The sequence below is a fragment of the Castor canadensis genome, chromosome 11, assembly GCF_047511655.1.
Source record: "Castor canadensis chromosome 11, mCasCan1.hap1v2, whole genome shotgun sequence".
NCBI classification, from domain to species: Eukaryota; Metazoa; Chordata; class Mammalia; order Rodentia; family Castoridae; genus Castor; species Castor canadensis.
Window position 1 is genome coordinate 35,619,106 of NC_133396.1, and position 17,780 is coordinate 35,636,885.

Consider the following 17,780-nt stretch of genomic DNA (forward strand, 5'->3'; position numbering starts at 1 on the left):
AGAAGTCTGGAGAGTCACCAGGGTGGTGACTGAGAGGACACGTGGGGTGGACGATGGGGAGGATGCTGGGGGATTAGTAACATCTCTACCTTTATGTGGACAGTGATTACACCGTGTGTTCATTTTGTGAAACTCTATAACGCTGTAAACTTCGTATTTGTGCCCTCTTCTGCAGACATATTCCACATCAATGAAATCTATATCAAAATTATATTAACTTACAAAACACATATGCACATACGTGCCTTAGAGCCCAGAGTGTGAAGGGAAACAAAATGAGCTGCAGGGGTCCATTGGAAACTGCACCCATCTTTCTATCCCTAATGTCCAGGAGTCTTTGAAAAGAATCCTAGATAGGTTGGGAAGAGGCCAGGGTCCAACAATCAAAGCTGAGGTCAGAGTAGTGGTGCAGGTTCTGCCTAGAGTGAGTTCAAACCCTCTGTAGCCAAATGATTTCTGAAGGTACCAGCCAAGCTATTCACTTGATTACCACCTGATACACACATACAGAGGGGGGGGGTGAGAGAGAGAGAGAGAGAGAGAGAGAGAGAGAGAGAGAGAGAGAGAGAGAGAGAGAGAGAGAACGCTTGCTTTCTAATTCACCCAAAGCATGTTAAGAAATATTTTCCCTAAGGGGAGGGGAAAGGAGAGGGTGTGTGGAATAGATGCTGTTTGGGAAGATCAGACTCTTCCCTCAGATTTTTTTTAAAAGGCACTTCCTTCTGATAGACTTTTGCTTTCAGAAAATACTTTAAGAAAAGATCAAAGCGCTCTCTCCCCAACTCACTTTCCCAGTGTCTTCAACCCTTACTTCTCTTATCATCCACGCCACTGGGCTCTGACGCTCTGTATACAGAGCGAGGGCAATTGGCTTTGAAGCCCCGGATTAAGCCGGGCCAAATCCTTGACTCAGAATAACAAACAATACAGGTTCAACAGGAGTTCTCATCAGTAGTTCATTTTTCAAACGCAAATTCACTGTCACTAACACAAGCAACATTGAACTCAACAGGCTATGAAGGCTGATAGTGGAGATTTATCTGGTGGCAAAACCATGACCTAGGAGTAGGGCAGTCAGACAGTTAGGAAATTTTCATTTTGGGGAGGTTTATATTTAAATTTTTGTGGAGTTCTCTTTTATCTGTGTTTGGGAGAAAATACAATTTCTCACAAGTACCAAGCTTAGCAGGGATGTGAAGAGGCCAAGAGAGAGATCTGCTCTTTGCAGTTACCAGCTTGAGTCCTCTGGGTGCAGGGGCCTGAGAGGGACAGAGACTGTCTGGGGAGGGTTTGGCCCTCATTTAATGCTCAGAGATTCCTGAGCATTCAGAAATTGGTGTGTTACCCTGTGGTTAGCATTTTATTCACCAGATAAAACTGACAATTCAAAGACATTATCCAATGAGGGGGACTCTTCTCTCCTTTGGCCTTCAGATTTTCAAGGACCCAATGGGCTAAGGCAGGAGGCTTGTGACCCAAGAACTCAAAGTAGCTTGAGAATATTCTGGATCCTCTTCTCCGGGGGGCCCCCTACTCCCCTAACCAGACAGCAGCTTTCATGATCCTAACCAGCCAGGATCTCTAAGGCCCTGTAAAAAAGCAATCAAGGGGATTTCTCCATGTTAGGGTCTTGATCTGGGGGTGGGTGGGGTGCATTGGCTGCTTGGCTTGTATAGACCTGGCAATTGCCTAACTTTCCTTCTCTGGGGTTTAGTTTATGTTCTTTCTGTTCTCTTCCAGCTCTCACAGTCTATGATCCAAGGTTTAGGAGAAAAGTCCAGGCCGTCTGCTGAGAAATGAAAGCAGGCCAGGAAAGGTTCTGGTAGAGACAGGGAGTTTAGGGGAACAGGGAGAGGCACCAGACAGAGTCACCGGAAGAGCCACAGCCCATGCAAAGCAAGCTGTGTCCATAGGATTCCCATGCACAATGAGAGCAAGGAGAGTGGCCTCTGAAGATGGTGAGGACTGTGAGTGCAGCTCAGTGGTAGAGCAGCATGCTTAGCTTAAGTAAGGCGTGCAGAGCTGGATCCCCAGCACCACAGAAAACAAGGAAGGAAGGAAGGAAGGAAGGAACTGAGAAAGAGAGGGAGGGAGGGAGAGAAGGTGGGAGAGAGGGAGGAAGGGAGGGGACAGCCTTACAGGAGGAAATAGGCTGTGTGAGAACCATGGGGGATGAGGCTGGTGACTTTCTGAAGGACTAGACCTGGTGCAAGGATCACTTTCTGCCAAAGAAATGAAAGGCTGTGATGAATCCATAATTGGCCATCATCCCAGCCACTTTCAAACTATTATCGTCATTTCCTGAGGCCCACCTGTAAGACTCCACTAGGACCAGGCACAAACATCTACCTGAAGCTGGTCACTTCTGGAGTGTGTATGTGTATGTGTGTTGGAGGTGGGGAGAGGACCCACAGAGGTGCAGGAAACCCACCAAGGAGAACCACAAATGCCTTTTGTTTAAAATGGCAAAGGCTAGGCATGCCCAGAGAACATGCTAGCCATTTATTTTCAAGAGACAGGTATTTCTACTGTCTAAAAATGGAAATTATAGATTGCTCTTTCTTCTTTCCTTCCTTCCACCCCAGTAGGCACAAGAAATAAATTCCCCTCTTCACACCTGTAATTCACCTGACAATTCACCCAGCACCATTCACAAAAATCCCCTAGTTTGAGTCTCATGATAACTGAAAATGGAAGGATAGCAGGTATATCTACAGTTCCCATTTACCTGCCACCACGGAGCTACTGCAGGTTAGTGACTTGCCCAAATGCAGCCAGCTTCCTAGCTTGTGACACCTGGCCCTCTCTGTCCTCAGTGATTATTGCATATGGCACCCTCTGCCAGGTCCACTAATGCATCCTCTTTCCCCAGCCCCCAAATGCAAAATCTGGTGCCCTGAAAAACCCTTCCTTCCTCCCTGACAGAGGCCCTTGCCATCTCCCTGACTAAGACACAAGGGTATCCAGACCTCCACCCTTAACAAAATAAAGGAAATTTTACAAGGCCTGCCAGTGAACAGAGACAGGAAAAACCATAGCACCCCAACACAGCACACAGCAGACATAATGCACCATGCTAAGTGCATTATGCTATGAAGCAGGCCTTTTTTTTTTTTTTTACAGATGGAGTGGGAAGGTGGCAGGACTCTTAAGTCCCTGATCTGAGAGTTGCACAGTTGGAAACAGCTGAGTTGGAACTGGAACACTCCTCCTACCCTATGCTCTCACTCCACATCCCTGGCTCTTGATGGCTCACCATCTTATTTCTCCAAAACCCCAATTATGGGCCCACAGCCAGAAAAAGGGACATTTTCTCACCTAACCTGCCCCCAGGAACCAAGATCAAGTGTGTTTTTAGGGGGTAGAATGGGTGAGGAGAGGGCTCCTGAACCTGAAATGTCCAGTGTGCACAGCAATCTTCCTTCACCTGACAGCTGCTCTTCTGCCCCACCCCAGACACCCGCCTGCACGAATCTCTGTCATCTCCCCTGTCCAGCGGTCTTCGTCTTCCTCCTCTCACCCTCTCCTCCCTGTTCTCTCCCACAGACACCAGCACATTTTAAAGATGTTTCCACTTTATAAATCATCCCTCTCTGGCAGGCACACTAGAGCTGCTCCACGAACAACACACAGGGAGCCCAATGGTGCCTTCCCATTGGCAGAGGAGGGGGCTGCCTCTGGGATGAGACCTGAGGTTGGTGCCGCTTGGGAAAGTTACCTACATTGAAAAACAATCGCGTCTATCATCTTCTGAGGGCATTTCTGGGTCCCCAATCTGACCAATCCTGAGAAACCCTGCAGGTTCTCAAAATGATGGTTGTGTGTGTGGGGGGGGGGGTAGTAATCAAAGCAGCCCTGCTGGGGCTAAAATTTTAGCTCAGAGTCCTTGGGTGGGTCAGGATCACCCTTGTCCCCGAGGGGGGTAACCCTCTGCGGCCTCAGCGGCAGACTCTCCTACAGCCCCTTCCTCCGCCCCTCCCCAGGAACCACTAAGAGAGATGACCCTCAGTGCTCCCACCTGCCACCCTCCTCTGCCACCCTCTCCCAGCGCTGACCTGCCCGCCTTGGTGATGATCATCTCGGTGCCCGCCTCGTGGAACTTCTTCCAGAGCTCCTTCTCATGCAGCCCCACCTTGATGTTCTCAATGGTCTGGGGACGGGAGGAAGGGGGACTCATGTCTGCCTGGCCCACAGCTCCACGCGGAGCCTGCGGAAAGGACACCGCAGACCCACAAAAGTGTGCCAGCCTGGGAGCCCACGCCTCGAGATTTCGTTTGACAAAGTTATTTTGAACCATTAGTGAATTAAAAAAGAAAAAGAGTCTCAAACTCCCTTCTTCAGGGCTGCAGAAGACACCATGCCACGGTAGACGACACACTCTTATACAAACGTAAGCGCTTCACGTGGCTGGCCGTAGTCACAAGCTTGCGGCAGAGACACACACATGCCCACGGCCAGGCGCGCTACCACAGGCCACGCGCAGATTCATACACGCGGGCTTTGGGTCATGCTGATCATGTGGCTATCACCGTGGAGCCTCGCGGTGACGATTTCGCAGCCTCTCAGAGCCCCGCAGCAGCTCTGGAGGGGTGGGCTCGTCCCGCCTGCTCGCTGGCTTTCTCCCCTGACTTAACGCTGGTCCTCCGAGCTGGACACCTGGACCCTGTCGCAGGGGTCTCCCTTCCCCGCTTGCCCCACAGTGATCCCTGAGGGCTCCAAGTGGACAGGGGCTCAAAAAGCAGACTCCGAACCGTACCCAGTGGAGAGCAAAAGCAGCCTGACAGTCCCAGGAGCAGCCAGGTCCCCCTAGAACACAGTCCTGTCTGCGATCAGATGGAATGACCCGCATAGGCGGACAAACCGACGCCCGACGTCTACCCGAAGGCGCGCGCGGCCCTACCTGCTCAGCTGCTGCGGCGACGTCGGCGACAGGGCCCGGGGGGCTGCCGATCGCTGCTCCGCTGAGGCCTGGCGCTGCCAGCGCGGGCTCAGAGGCGTTGGCTGCGTTAGCGGCGTTGGTGGCGCTGACCTCGCCGAGCGCTGGGCCCGGGGCCCTGAAGGCCTCCTCGCTCTCCGACAGGCCCTTATCCTGCAGCATCTCCTGCGGGCACAGTACACTCTGAGTCACTTGTCCAGATCCGCACTCACCCGAGGCCCTGCGGCCCTGTCTAGCAGAGCCTGGGGCTTCGTGCGGGGCGCAGAAGCTGCCCAGGCGCACGTGGACCCCGCCCCCTTTGGAGCTGGGGGAGGGAACATGCGGGGAGGGCAGGACCCTCGCCTCCTGCCTCCAGGTTCTAGACCTGGGAGGGTCTGCGTGCAGTGCAAGGTCTGCGTGCCCCTGGATGTGGGGCTGTATGATGAGTAGGTTTGGGGGAAGGACCGCCTTCTCGGCATAGCCCCAGCTGCACCCCCAGTCCCTCCCTCCTGCTGGGCTCCACTGGAGAAAGCCTGGCTCTTCATGGCCATTCCGAAATAACCAGGGTCCAGGACTCACTTTTGGCCCAGGGCAGCCAGGACTCCCTGGGCTGGCAGGAGAGCAGAGCTAGGCCTGGAAGCAAGGCCCACGCCCCCAAAGCTCTGCACCTGCAGAGAAATAACTAGGGGAGCCTCCAGGTCTTTGCTCACTCCTCCCTCACCTACCCCCTCATGTGGCATTCAGGTAGCAACTTCCTCAGCCAGGTGCTGTCACTCCTAACATACCTGGGTATGAAGGTCCTAACAGGAGACCCAGTGCCTTCACATAGCACCCTACTCCTTCGAGCAGCCACACTGTCCCTGGGCCCTTCTGATCCAGGCCCTGAAGTCTGTCAGGGTCCTCCCCAGCCTGTCTTCACGTTCATACATGCTGGCTCACTGACTCACACTTTTCTTCCAAAGGGATCTGTTTTGCGCCAAAAGACCCAGACCCTTTCCAGCTAAGGACCAGTCCAGTAGGGTGGGTCCAGTTCACAGGCACAGTCTCCTCCTGCCTCAGGGCACAGGTCTATTTCCCCGAGTTTCTGGGCCTATTCGCCCACTACCCATGTGCCTGCTCCCTGCCTGCAGCTGGTCCTAGGACACCAGGAGGCCAGTCCAGCTTGCCAGAACCAGCCTGCCCTTGCACTTCTCAGGGATGTGACCATACAATGCATCTGCTTGCCTTCCCACCACCCTGCACCGCCCCCCCCCCCCCTTTTCTTCTGAATCCGGGCAAGTTCTGGTGGGCTATATGTATGTCTAACTACCTGTGTTATGATGGAATGTCTCCCTTTCCCCTCCTACCCTCTTTGTGTCCTATCCTGGGTATGTCCAGGCCCAGGCCCTGCTAGTCACCCTTTCACCAGTCTCCCCATCTCGGGCTTAGACTTGGGCTCCCAGAGCCTCCCAAAGTAAACAAGCCAAGTGCAACCGAGGAGATAAAAGGGGCCGGGGCCAGCCCGGGCTGGGAAAAGCCCATAAAGATAAGGGTGACAGCCCAACCGGTCCTTGACCACAACCGGAGGGGGGGAAAAAAGGTTCGCTGGACTTGGCAGGTCTCAGCCCCCGCCTTGGGCCACGTGCTGGTTCGGGATTGAGTTTTCAAAACTCAGTAGCCCCCAAACAGAAGGAAGCCCCAAACACTACGAGAGTATTTGCGCGCCCGGGCCAAGGTGATTGTTGCCACTATGTTTGGGTCCCAGCCAGGATGCGCACGGCAAACCGCCAGTCCCAGGTGCGGTGGCTCGAGGGGCCAGGAGGAAAGGGGCTGCCTGGAGCTTTGCTGACCTGGCCCCTAGGTCTTCTGCGGACATTCTGCACACGGGAGCCGTGCAGGGACGTCTTTCGGCTCGCGCCCACACTCTTAATCCTGCGGGCTGCAGAGCACATCCGCTGCCCGCATCCACTGACTCGGGCGCCGCTCGCACCGGCGTCGAGGGCTGCACTGCGCTCTCCTTCCCCTCCTCGGGATTCGATTCCTCCTTTACTCGGCCACGAAGCCACAATCTGACCTTGCGACAGCTTGCTCTCTCCGAAGCTCCCTTCCAGTTTACTTTTTTTTTTTCTTGCCAGACTGTCCCCACCACCACGGTCGCCTCCCGCAGTCCCCTTGGATTGGGACGTAGAACTCCAGCAAGCTCGGATGCAGGTCCCACACTCAGTCTAGGTCCGCGGCCCGCACTTGCCGCGGGCGGCCTCGGCCACCCTCCACCAACCTCTGCGCTCGGGTTCGTTGCTTTCAGCTGCCTCATTTTCCTAGGAGGGGAGCGTTTTTCGTTTCGCCTTTAGTTTACTAGGGAGGCTTTTCTGGCACTGGAGGAATTGTTGATACTTTATACTATTTTAACATTTTAATTGTCTCTATAATCGAAGTAGTACTCTAGTCAGATCGGTAACATTAAGAGTACTTACCCGAGCACATGAACTATTAGTACTTTTATCTTTTACCACTGTATGGTTAAAGCCTAGTTCGATTCGCTCGTTTATCATTATTAAATACGTTGCTACATTCCCGTCACTGCTTTAGCATTCCAGGGTCCCGTGGCTCACTAATAATACTGTTCCCAATATCTAGGTAATTTAGATACAGTGTTCCAATAGGTCATGGTAATCGATCACATTTTTACTTTACTCTGTATCCCTAAAATGTTTCCATTTCTAGCTCTTCATTCCGTGTAGACTTTGTCACACTGTTTCAAGAGCTTGTTTTTACCATACTTGTAATATTATTGTTCTCAATGTTCACGTTGATTTTCTTAACATCCTTGTAATATTTCTTATCTTTCCATTAATTTGTTTTGTTCCGATTGTTCATAATAATCCAGGTATTATTCTTCATCACATGGTTACAATATCTTGTTACTTTGTCATTTTTGTAATGTTACAGATTTTAATTCTCTTAGTTATTTTTCATCACATCATTACTTCTTGTTTCTTTGTCATAATTTGCAATATTCCTGTAGCTCTTAATACTCTGATTCTTTTTCATCACATCGATACAATACTTCTTATTACTCAACCATTATTTATATGATGTGACTATTACTATCTTGGTCATAAATTGTCATATTACTCCAGCAATCTTCATTACTGTCTCTTTATTTATATTACTATTGCTTTTAAGATTTTGGTTAATATTTAATCATTCACTACAGGACCCACAATATATTATATGATAGCATTCTCTCATACTACCAATAGTATTTCCCTTCTTAGTATTTTTCATTATTCACCTTTTTCCTGGTTTGTTTCTTACAGTTGCCCATAGTTTAGTAATTTATTACATCATTATTATCTGTTATATACTACTGCTATGGATTTTAATACATTATATTGTTACTTGTAACTCCTTTGGAATTACTTTCTCTTTAATCCTTTTAAAGTTATGATTACTATTTTCAGTTGATTCCAAAAAAGAGTATTCTTTTATCGTTTTAAACTCCAAGTACTGTATCAGTTATGTCTGTTAGCCTTGTTTCTTGATAACTGCTCAGATTCTCAGAATTTTTTATAATCTATCATTACTTATATCTTGTGTTCATTGATTTAATTTTGACGAGTCTGTTGCTTCCAACACTCTGAAGTCCAGTGTTGTGAGCACTCACATTTCTGCATCGATTTTTTGCTGTTGGTACCCGGAACCTCTTCTTTGGCCTTTCTCATTCGGCAAACATCAATTTCAAGGCCACTGCTCTCCCATTAACGGCTTAACCTTGTTCCCATGGTGCTGGCTCTGTTGTATCTATGCTCTGGGGTCCCTGGAGTCCCTACAGTCCCGTTATTCTGAAAGGAGGGCTGGAGCCCCAGCTGCTGGGTATCCGGCCGAGGCAGCGGCTGGACCTGGGGCACCCTCGCCATCCTCCTGCAGCCTTGACTATCCCCGAGGTTCTTACCCTGGTCTCCCTTTCCAGCTCAACCTCCTGGACCCTGCAGCCTAACCCTGGACTCCTGGCAGCCCCAGACCCACGCCCGGCACACTCCCACCCCACGGGAACCGACACTCACCCTAACTGCACTGCTGCATGCGGAGGCGCCTGCGGCCCGCGGTCCACAGCAGGCTCGGGTGCGAGGAATGCGGGATGGTCTGGGCTCCGACGCGGGGCGCTGGGTCAGGGTCCTGCAGCCCGCCTCGCCCTCAGGGCCGGACACATCCCGGCTGTGGAACGGGCCCTTGATCTCCGAGGCTGCACTTTGGGGCCTCAACTCCCTCCTCCTCCTCCCTCCCTCCTCCCGGGCGGCCCCCCCCCAACCCACCACAACTGCGCTGACGTCGCTGCTGTCAATCAGCCCGCGCCCGCCGCCCCCTGGGGAGGGGGTTCTAGGGTCCTGGGGCTCCGAGGGTCCCAGAATCCCAATCCCCGATCTGGCCGCCAGCTCCTCGGCTGCGCGGCCTGGTGCCCTCCCCACGGCCCTCGGGCCGGCCGGCCGGGTAGGGGCCTGGAGCCACGCATGGTTTAGATTAGAGAGGCGGGAAGACAGGACGAGCGGCCCAGTCCCGGCGCACGGCTCCCACCCGAGGCTGGACGAGGACCGCTCACCCGGCGCCAGCAGACTGGGACGCCTACGGCTGGGCCTGGTTCCTGCTGGGCCCACTTGCAGGCAGGCAGCCGCCTCTACGGACCCCCACCCGCCCTGCGACCCGCGACCCGCGACCCGCGACCCGCGTGCGCGTAGTTGATTTGCGGTCTCACTTCCCTTGGTCGGGGACGCACACGCGCCGTTTACCAACCGTGCCCACCCCGGGGCTCACACCTGCAGGCTCCGAGTACGGGGCATGGCTCCCTGCTCCCCCGCCCCTCCTCGTCCCGGCCCAGGGACAGTGGGCACCCGAGTGGACCTGGCGCGCCGTGGAGTCGGCCGCGAGGTCACGGGTAAGGGCAGGGAGGAGGCCCGGTGGCCCGGCCTGGAGCGTCGGCGCCGGGGAGGAGCTGGGTCGGCCTTAGTCGGAGCTCAGGCCCGGATGGACCCCAAGCCTGGCTTGAAGGTGCCAGGTTTGGCACAGCCCTTTGGGGAAAAGGCAGTGGAGGGACAGGACTCCATCAGCAGGTCCCCAAGATCCTGCAGACCTGAAGAGGAAGCCCAAGACATGTCCAATCTAGGAAACGGAGGTGGTGGCGGAGTGTCCTGCTCTGAGGGTAGCCAGGCCTCAGTGCCTATGTGAGGTCTGCATAGCCAGGAGACCTCCCTGCCCAACCTGCCTCCTTCTGGGTCCACTTAACCCGGATTTCGCTACATCTGTCTTTACCTCTCAACGGGCCTTGAGGCTCCACAGGCAGACAGACCAATGTGGGCCTCCACCATGCCCAGGATACCGGCAAAGATAAGCATGCCCACCCTATCCCCACAGGCCCCAGACCTTCTCTGTCAATAGATCTGGCTTTTGCCCCTCAGTTCTCAGCATGAACTGCATCCCTCCCTCCACTGCTGGGCTCACTGCTCTCTATCTCCACCATCAGTGCCAGATCCCTCAACCCTTCAGGACCTCTCTCATGAAGTCCCAAACTAAGGAGAGGAAGTAAGATCTAAGAGGGGTGGAGAGGCTTAATCCTCCCCATTGTACCTCTGGCTAGAGTGGAGAAAGGGAAGGCCCTGGTGTTGCAGAAGGTGCTCAGGGAGTCCTGTTTCCTGTGATGGGGGAGAACTGGATGACAACCTTAGCTTCTGATCCCGATCCCCCACCCATGCCCTGTCCCACAGCCTGTAATGAAATCCTTGCAAATAAATAGTGAACAGGCTAACCAAACAGCTGTGGTGTAGATGGTGAACCAGGTACCATGGGAAGACTAGAGTTAGCCCACACTCTGGGAAAAAATTGTTGGTAGTCATTAGATGAAGTTCCTAATGAAATCATATAGTGTAGCGCTTTAAAACATCAGATAAAAATAGACTGGAGCCTTCCTATAAGTGCAAGTGTTTCTGGAGACTCAGGGGAGATGGTTAAATCAATATCAACTGGTTCATGATGATGTGGAGAGATTCGATATGGAAGCAACAGGCTTTTGGCAGTGAAAATGAAACAGCAAAACAGCCAGCACATAAGAGAGAGAGGTGACATACACACACTCCCCATTACAAAAATGGGATGCCTCACCCAAGCCTTGTATGCACATATGAATAATAAAAGAAAAAAGTGGGATGCCTCATTTCATTAATTCTAAGACACACATTTTTGGGTTTGTTTGTTTGTTTGTTTCACATTTTGACATCCTGGATATTGGGATGCACCTTAAATCAATGGTGTACTATAATTTAATTAGAAGGGTTTTTTTTTTCTCCTTAGTGGCACATAAAATAATAGACTGACTTATAACATGTGAAGTATAGTACTTGCTGATAAATGATACACAGAGAAAAGGAAAAGACCTTTTCTTCTCTTGGAGCTTCTTCTTTTTGAGGAGCTCAAAGTATAAAAATAACAACACTAAAATAACATTCTAACCGAGCCTCTATCACACTGATTTGGGCTGGCTTAGAGGAGTCCTCAAGTTTGGCGTTAGACTGAACTTGGTTTTGAAATGGGGCTCTGAAACCTGGATCACCAGTTAGCAGCTGTGTGACCTTAGGCAAGTCCCTTAACACCTACATCAAATGGGGATAATCACACCAACTTCCTAGTTTATTGTAAAGATTGGCTAAGCTAATGCATATAAATGCTGGCATGTGCGAGGTGGTTAATACAGGTTATTAAGTACCCCACATCTTCTTAAAATTTATTTTATTCCTCTCCTCCCAAAAAAGGCTTGAGGTGCTTTATAATCAAACTAAGCTAATAAAAACACAAATAGAAAGACAAATGAGGGCAAAGGCAAAGGAGAATGCATAGATGCTATCACTGAGTGCTGACAACGTTGTTATAATTGAGAGCAAATCTGGCTTGCCAGCCGCAGGGCAGAATGGTGTTTCTGCATTTCAGAAATGTGAAAGCAGTAATTCTTGGGGGAAAGCTAGGAGAACAAACTTTCCCTGGCCCTGAATTTTGAAAGTGGTTTCTCACACATATTTTTATTCTTTATATTTGTACAGAATTTGGAAAAAAAAGTACAAAGTGTTTTGCAGCTTCTCTATTTGATTCTGTATTAACTCCATTGTATCTATTCTATGGATTTGTTCATCCAAAGAGGTATTTATCAAGTGCTTACTACTTGCCAGACACATAAATGAGAGGAAAGGTCACCTAACCGATCTATGAGTTACCCAACTGATTGCCTAACCAGTAGTACCTACAAGTTCCCTAATTAATCATCTGAATAATGACTCCCAGAGGGACCAGGGCTACAGCATAAGCTGAGGGAGCCCAGTCAGCACGGTAAGGTGGCTTTCCCTGAGCCCAGCCCAGGGTGGATTTGGCTGAGGGTGACTGCTTGAGCTGGCACCATAGTGCAGTGAAAAGCAATTACAATTGAAAAAAAAAAAAAACCTAGGTTTTGGGAGCCAAATATCAATGCCAAGCCCCAACCCAGACCAACTGAGTCAGAATCTCTGAGAGCAGAGCCAAGGTTGAGAACCACTATACCAGGCATAGAAATCCTGTTCTCTGCTCTCCTGGTCTCCCTGCAGCCAGGACCCAGCACGTGACCCAGCATTGGCCAATGATACCTAAGCAGAAGACTGGCAGGGAAGAAGGTTGTGGGAGATGTTTTGCTTTCTTGATACAGGGGAGGACTCAGTCTTCCTTTCCCCTGCGGAGGTGATCCTGGGAGTTCTCGTCCTTTAGAGACCTTAAGGCAAGAAGGACGGAAGCCAGTATGCTAAAGATGCTGACGTTAAGAGAAAGAGCATGTGTTCCTTGTGGCATCACTGAGCAGGTAAGCTAGTTGCAGCTGCTGCTTGTGATGTGAGAAAAATAAACACTATTTCTTTACATCATCGTTAGTCTGGATCTGTTTCTTACAGCCATTGTTGTACGAATTGCTCAGCCATACACTGCTGAGACATATGTACAGGTCCCAGCTGAGTGCTAAATGAATCTATTAGGTATTCTTAGGGATAGAAACATATTTGAGGGACTCTGTGCTTTTGCATGTGTACATGCCTTCCCATCAAATCCAGAAAAACAAAATCCTCCCCTTCTTTCCCAGTTATTTAATTCCCTCTCTCTCTCTCTCTCTCTCTCTCTCTCTCTGTCTCTCTCTCTTCTTCCCCCCTCTTTCTCATCTCTGTGCTGTGGTCTAAGGCCTTGGATCCTTATTAAGCCTCCAAAAGGGAAAAGATGGGTGAGGCCAGAGGGAATTTACCTGTCCCCTGTGGTTTATTGTCTCCAGTAGCCCCAAATCTTGGCTCCAGATTCCCCAGCCCACATCCCACTGGGATTAGCAAACTCAGGCACCTGGGCTGGGGGTGGGAAAGAACCCCTCGAGGAGGCTGGTGGCTGGAGCAAGGGGGGGTTGTTGGAAGTAGATGGCAGCAGCTGCTGCTGCAGGTGCTTCCCCTCACACCACAGATGAGGGCTGCTCCACTTGACCTCTCACCCCAGCCTCCCCAGCCTCCTTCCACCAGAGAGAATTAGGAAACTTCCAGTTAGAAGGACTAGGCTGTCCTGATCACTGACCTGGTTGAGGTGGGCTGGGGCTGAGGGCAGACAGTGATTCCTCAACAGCACACGTGGGTCCCTCCTGCCACTCTTATTGAGACACTCAAAGGTAAGGATTGGATTCCTCCTATCTGGATTGTGTGTAGCCTGGTAGCAATCTGGACCTCCTGTTCCAGAGTCCTCCTCTGTAGGTGGATCAGTCTTTCCCCACCCCTGTTACATAACATGCTCTTCAACTACCATTTTCTTCCATTGCCTCCAGAAAGAGGAAACATTCACTTATTTTACTATCTGCCTGTGAAAGGGGGGTGAGCTAAGGTTGAGTGAGGTGAAAAACAAATTTCTAAGTCAGAGAAATTATTTAATTATCCAAACATACCTTTTTTTTTTTCTCTCCACCATTTTGTCCTCAGCATTGATAATCCAGAATTGACTTTTAATTTGGCTCCTCAGGGGTATTTCTGAATAAGAGACTGAAAAAAATTAGAATTCAAGAATCAGAGAGTACTTGTTTATCAGAAAACCCTTGGAAATGTAAAACACTGAATTCAAACTGGGCATGGTAGCATGGACCAGCTCAGCCTAGGGAAGGCAGAAGCAGGTAGATCATTTTAGCGAAGGAGTTTGAGACCAGCCTGGGCAACAGGGTGAAACCCAGTTTCACAAAAAGCAAACACCTGAATTCATATCCTCAACAGGCCGTGTATAGAGAGACCTAGAACAAGGTTAGTCTTAAACCTGTCTTCTCATCCATCAAATGAACTTAATCATAGCAGTCACCTGATGGAGTACAGATGATGGAGTGACATAGATAAAAGTGCTTTGAGGAAACCGTGGGAGTAGTTAGGGCAGAGTGCCTGTCTAGGAAGCATTAAGGTCCTGAATTCAAGCCCCAGGACTAGCAAAAAAAAAAAAAAAGTGCTTTGAGAGATCACAAAATAGCTAAAATTTATTGTGCACAGGTACCTGTCAGGATTCTAAAAACCTTCTGTGCATATCTCCTTTCAATCTACCCTATCAGGAGAGTGCTGTCATAAACCCAATTTTACAGACAAAGAAATTAAGGTCAGATAATTTGCCCAAGGTCAGACAACCAAGAAATTTGCAATTTGAAGCCAATTAATCTGGATCTTCCGCACCCATGCTTCTAAGCATACAGGTCCTTGGTCCCTGTTATGGTTTGTATATTACACGTCCCCAAAAGGCTCAGGCATTGAAGACTTGGTCCCCAGCTGGTGGCTCCAATCATTGAGAGGTGACTGGATCAGGAGGACTCTGACCTAATCGTGGATTAATCACTTGAATAATTCATATTTTGATGGAATCATTAGATGATCGAAACTTTTGGAGATGGGACCTGGTGGAGGAAGTAGGTCACTGAAGGAATGTCCTTAGGGACAGTATCTTGTCCCAGGCTCCTCTCTGTCTCTCCTTTCTGCTTCCTGGCTGCCATGAGGTAAGCAACTTTGCTCTACCACACCCTCTCTGCCATGATGTTCTGCCTCACGAAAGGCCCAGAAACAATGGAGCCAGAGACCATGGATGAAACCAAGAGCCAAAATATATCTTTTCTCCTTTGAAATGGTTTCTCTCAGGTATTTGTCTCAGCAGTGAAAAGCTGATAGTCACTTAACCTAAGTAGGCTTTATTTATGAAACAGAGAAGACAAGTACCTCCCTCACAGTATTATTGCACAAGTAACATAGTGTCTAGCACACACCTGTAGTCCCAGCTACTCAGGAGGCTGAGGCAGAAGGATGGCTTGAGCCAAGGAGTTAAAGGCAGCATCAGGAGACCTCATCTCTTTAAAAGAAAAGGAAGAAAAAAAAAAAAAAGTAACATAGCGCCTAGCATGCAATAACACTCAAATACTAATAACATTATTACAAATAGTACCTGCCCAGGGTCTCCAGTGTGAAAGGAAGTCATTAGCCTTACAGTACTTTAGAGCCCAACATCTTAACTTATTAGCTATTTTTATCGTGGTGTGTGGTTTGTTTGCAATGATGGGGATCACACCTGGGGCCGGGTGTGCTAAATTTTCTAAAAAATAAAATATGTATTCAGGCACCAAAGACTTAAATCACCTTCCTCTTCAGACTCCCAAAAGAGAAGCCACCTCCAGGATCCTTCATGTTCCCCAAAACATCATGCTCTGTCTTCCTCTGACCCCCACCAAGCTAGTGTCCCATGTCGCTGCTCGTTCCCTAGCACATGTCATTGACAGGAGAGCACTGCTCACTCACTCTCTCTCTACTGCAAGCAGTTCTTGTGCAGAGATGGTGCTGAGGGCCCTTTCTAACTGGGAACACAGCCTTGACCAAAAAAGGCAAATTCTTGACTATATCAAACACAAACAAGGATGAGGAAAAATGTGCTTTCATCTGGAATCAAATCCTTTCTAACAGGCCACTGGGCAGACAGCCTCTGCCCACCCCTGCTTCACAGCCGCCTGGGCACCAACCCACTACCCGGAGGTAAGCCAGTCCTGGATGAGGAGGCACCTGCAAGGTCCGCACAGTGGGCTCAGAACATCAGTCTTTCTCTTTGAGTCTGATTTGTTTTTATGTTACAAACATGAGGCCAAGTTTCTCATGGTAACAGTGCCAAATGAAACTTCAACAAAAGGCACATCCTTGGCACTTTTCACTCCCTCTCCATAACACCAGAGCCCTCCTCTTGTTCATACCAAGTTCAAGCCCCCATCCCACCCCATTGATGCACTTCCTAACACTGCCCTCTCCTTCCAACATCACTATCACTCCCTCAGCCTTGGACCCCACTCACAAAGAGTGCCTCTTGGTGCTTCGTGGCTCAAGTGGTAGAGTACCTGCTTAGCAAGTGCGAGGCCCTGAGTTCAAACCCCAGTACCACCAAAAAAAAAAAAAAGCCATGGAAATAGAAGATTTGACATGAGTAAGCATCAGTGGGAAGATCTGAAAGAAACTGGAGAAGCTCACTGCTGCTTAGTGACCAAAACCTTTCTCTTAGCAGATTTCATGATAGAAAGATACTGAATTGGAGACTGAGGGGAAGTTGTTCCTTGCCTCCAAGAGCCATCAAAAGTTTGGGAAGTACTTCCTAACATCTAGCTTCAACCCCTCTTGCTGTAGTTAATCCTTTCTCTAAGAAATCCGAGGCATGCTGAGGCTTTGTTAACTGGTTGGATTTCCACCGTAAGAGTTTCCATTCCTTCATTCAGTCCCCAAAGTTGGGTAGATGGAGGTGTCCAAGAAGCTCTGTGCCCTGGAGGTAGGCCAACTCTGGCACCACATAGGGTGCAGAACCAAGTCTGTGTGTTGCCCAGAGTAGACCTCAGCAGATTCAACAGGCCCTAGAGGGGAGGGCAGGAAGGGGTCCCTAGGCCTGATCTCACCGCCTTGCATTTTCTGAGGTTTTCTCTTTGAATGCGTTCCTGGGCTTCATTTAACTTCAGGTATGTCCTCCTGGGATCATTTATTTAGTAAATGTCACTCAGCCTGCTCTGGCATTAACCTCATAATCCTATTGATTTCCTCCAAGCCGGCTGGAGGTTTTCCCGTCTTCTTCCTGACCCAGTAAAGACTGATTCCTGGTTCTGGAGGGGAAGACACCCCTGGATGGTAAGGGGCCTGCCCAGAGGACTATCTAGGGTTCTTCATTCTCACACTTGCGGGTCCCAGCCTGTAGGAAGAGGATGCATGAGGCCACCTCGGTTGCTTAAGTCTAGGGTGATGTAGGTGAGCATGCACCATCATTATCATCATCATCATCATCATCGTCGTTGTCGCCACCACCACGAGCTCTATCAGCGGCTACTGAAACTGTCCTTCAGGTCACTAAGAATCTGCGCTCCACCAATCGCAGCTCTGATCGTCCTGGAACCCCGCCCCTTCAGTCAGCACGGATTACGGAGGGGCCAGAGGCCCAATCACCCAGCAGAAAACGGGTGAGGGTGGGGCGCAGGCCCAGGATCATGACCACGTGGCCACCAAGCCTGGGTCTTCCCGCCACCTGCGGCTGGTAGCCTGGCCCCTGTTGAGCTGCAGCTGCAGCCCCAGACACCACCCCAGCCCGTCGCCAGGGGATTAGTGTCCGTCTGTCGGTTGGGACAGCCTCAGTGGGGGTTGTCCCAGACAAGGGCCTCCATTTCGCCCTTTTCCAGGATCCCCTCCCCCCAAGACCAGCATGGGTAGGGGGATTGTTTTGGGGGTCTGACTGCCTGGGGTGCTGATCTCTCCCAGAACTGAGGTGTGGGGTGACTGGAGTCCCCCTCCCTGCCAAGCGTGAGCCACATGTGCTGGGAAGTTCATTT

At 50.2% G+C, this 17,780-nt stretch overlaps 1 protein-coding gene across 2 annotated transcripts in view; it reads right to left on the reverse strand.

Annotated features, from left to right (window-relative positions):
- Nucleotides 1–9,130, reverse strand: part of Tbx4 (T-box transcription factor 4) — a 30,504-nt gene extending 21,374 nt beyond the window's left edge. For both annotated transcript variants that reach the window (XM_020158885.2, XM_020158884.2), the window contains exons 1-3: nucleotides 8,962–9,130; nucleotides 4,901–5,101; nucleotides 4,056–4,150 (exon numbers count right to left, since the gene is read on the reverse strand). In XM_020158885.2, coding sequence (XP_020014474.1) covers nucleotides 4,056–4,150; nucleotides 4,901–5,098 — 293 coding nt within the window. In that variant the 5' untranslated portion in view covers nucleotides 5,099–5,101; nucleotides 8,962–9,130. The remainder of the gene's footprint in view (nucleotides 1–4,055; nucleotides 4,151–4,900; nucleotides 5,102–8,961) is intronic.
- Between the last annotated feature and the right edge of the window lie 8,650 nt (nucleotides 9,131–17,780).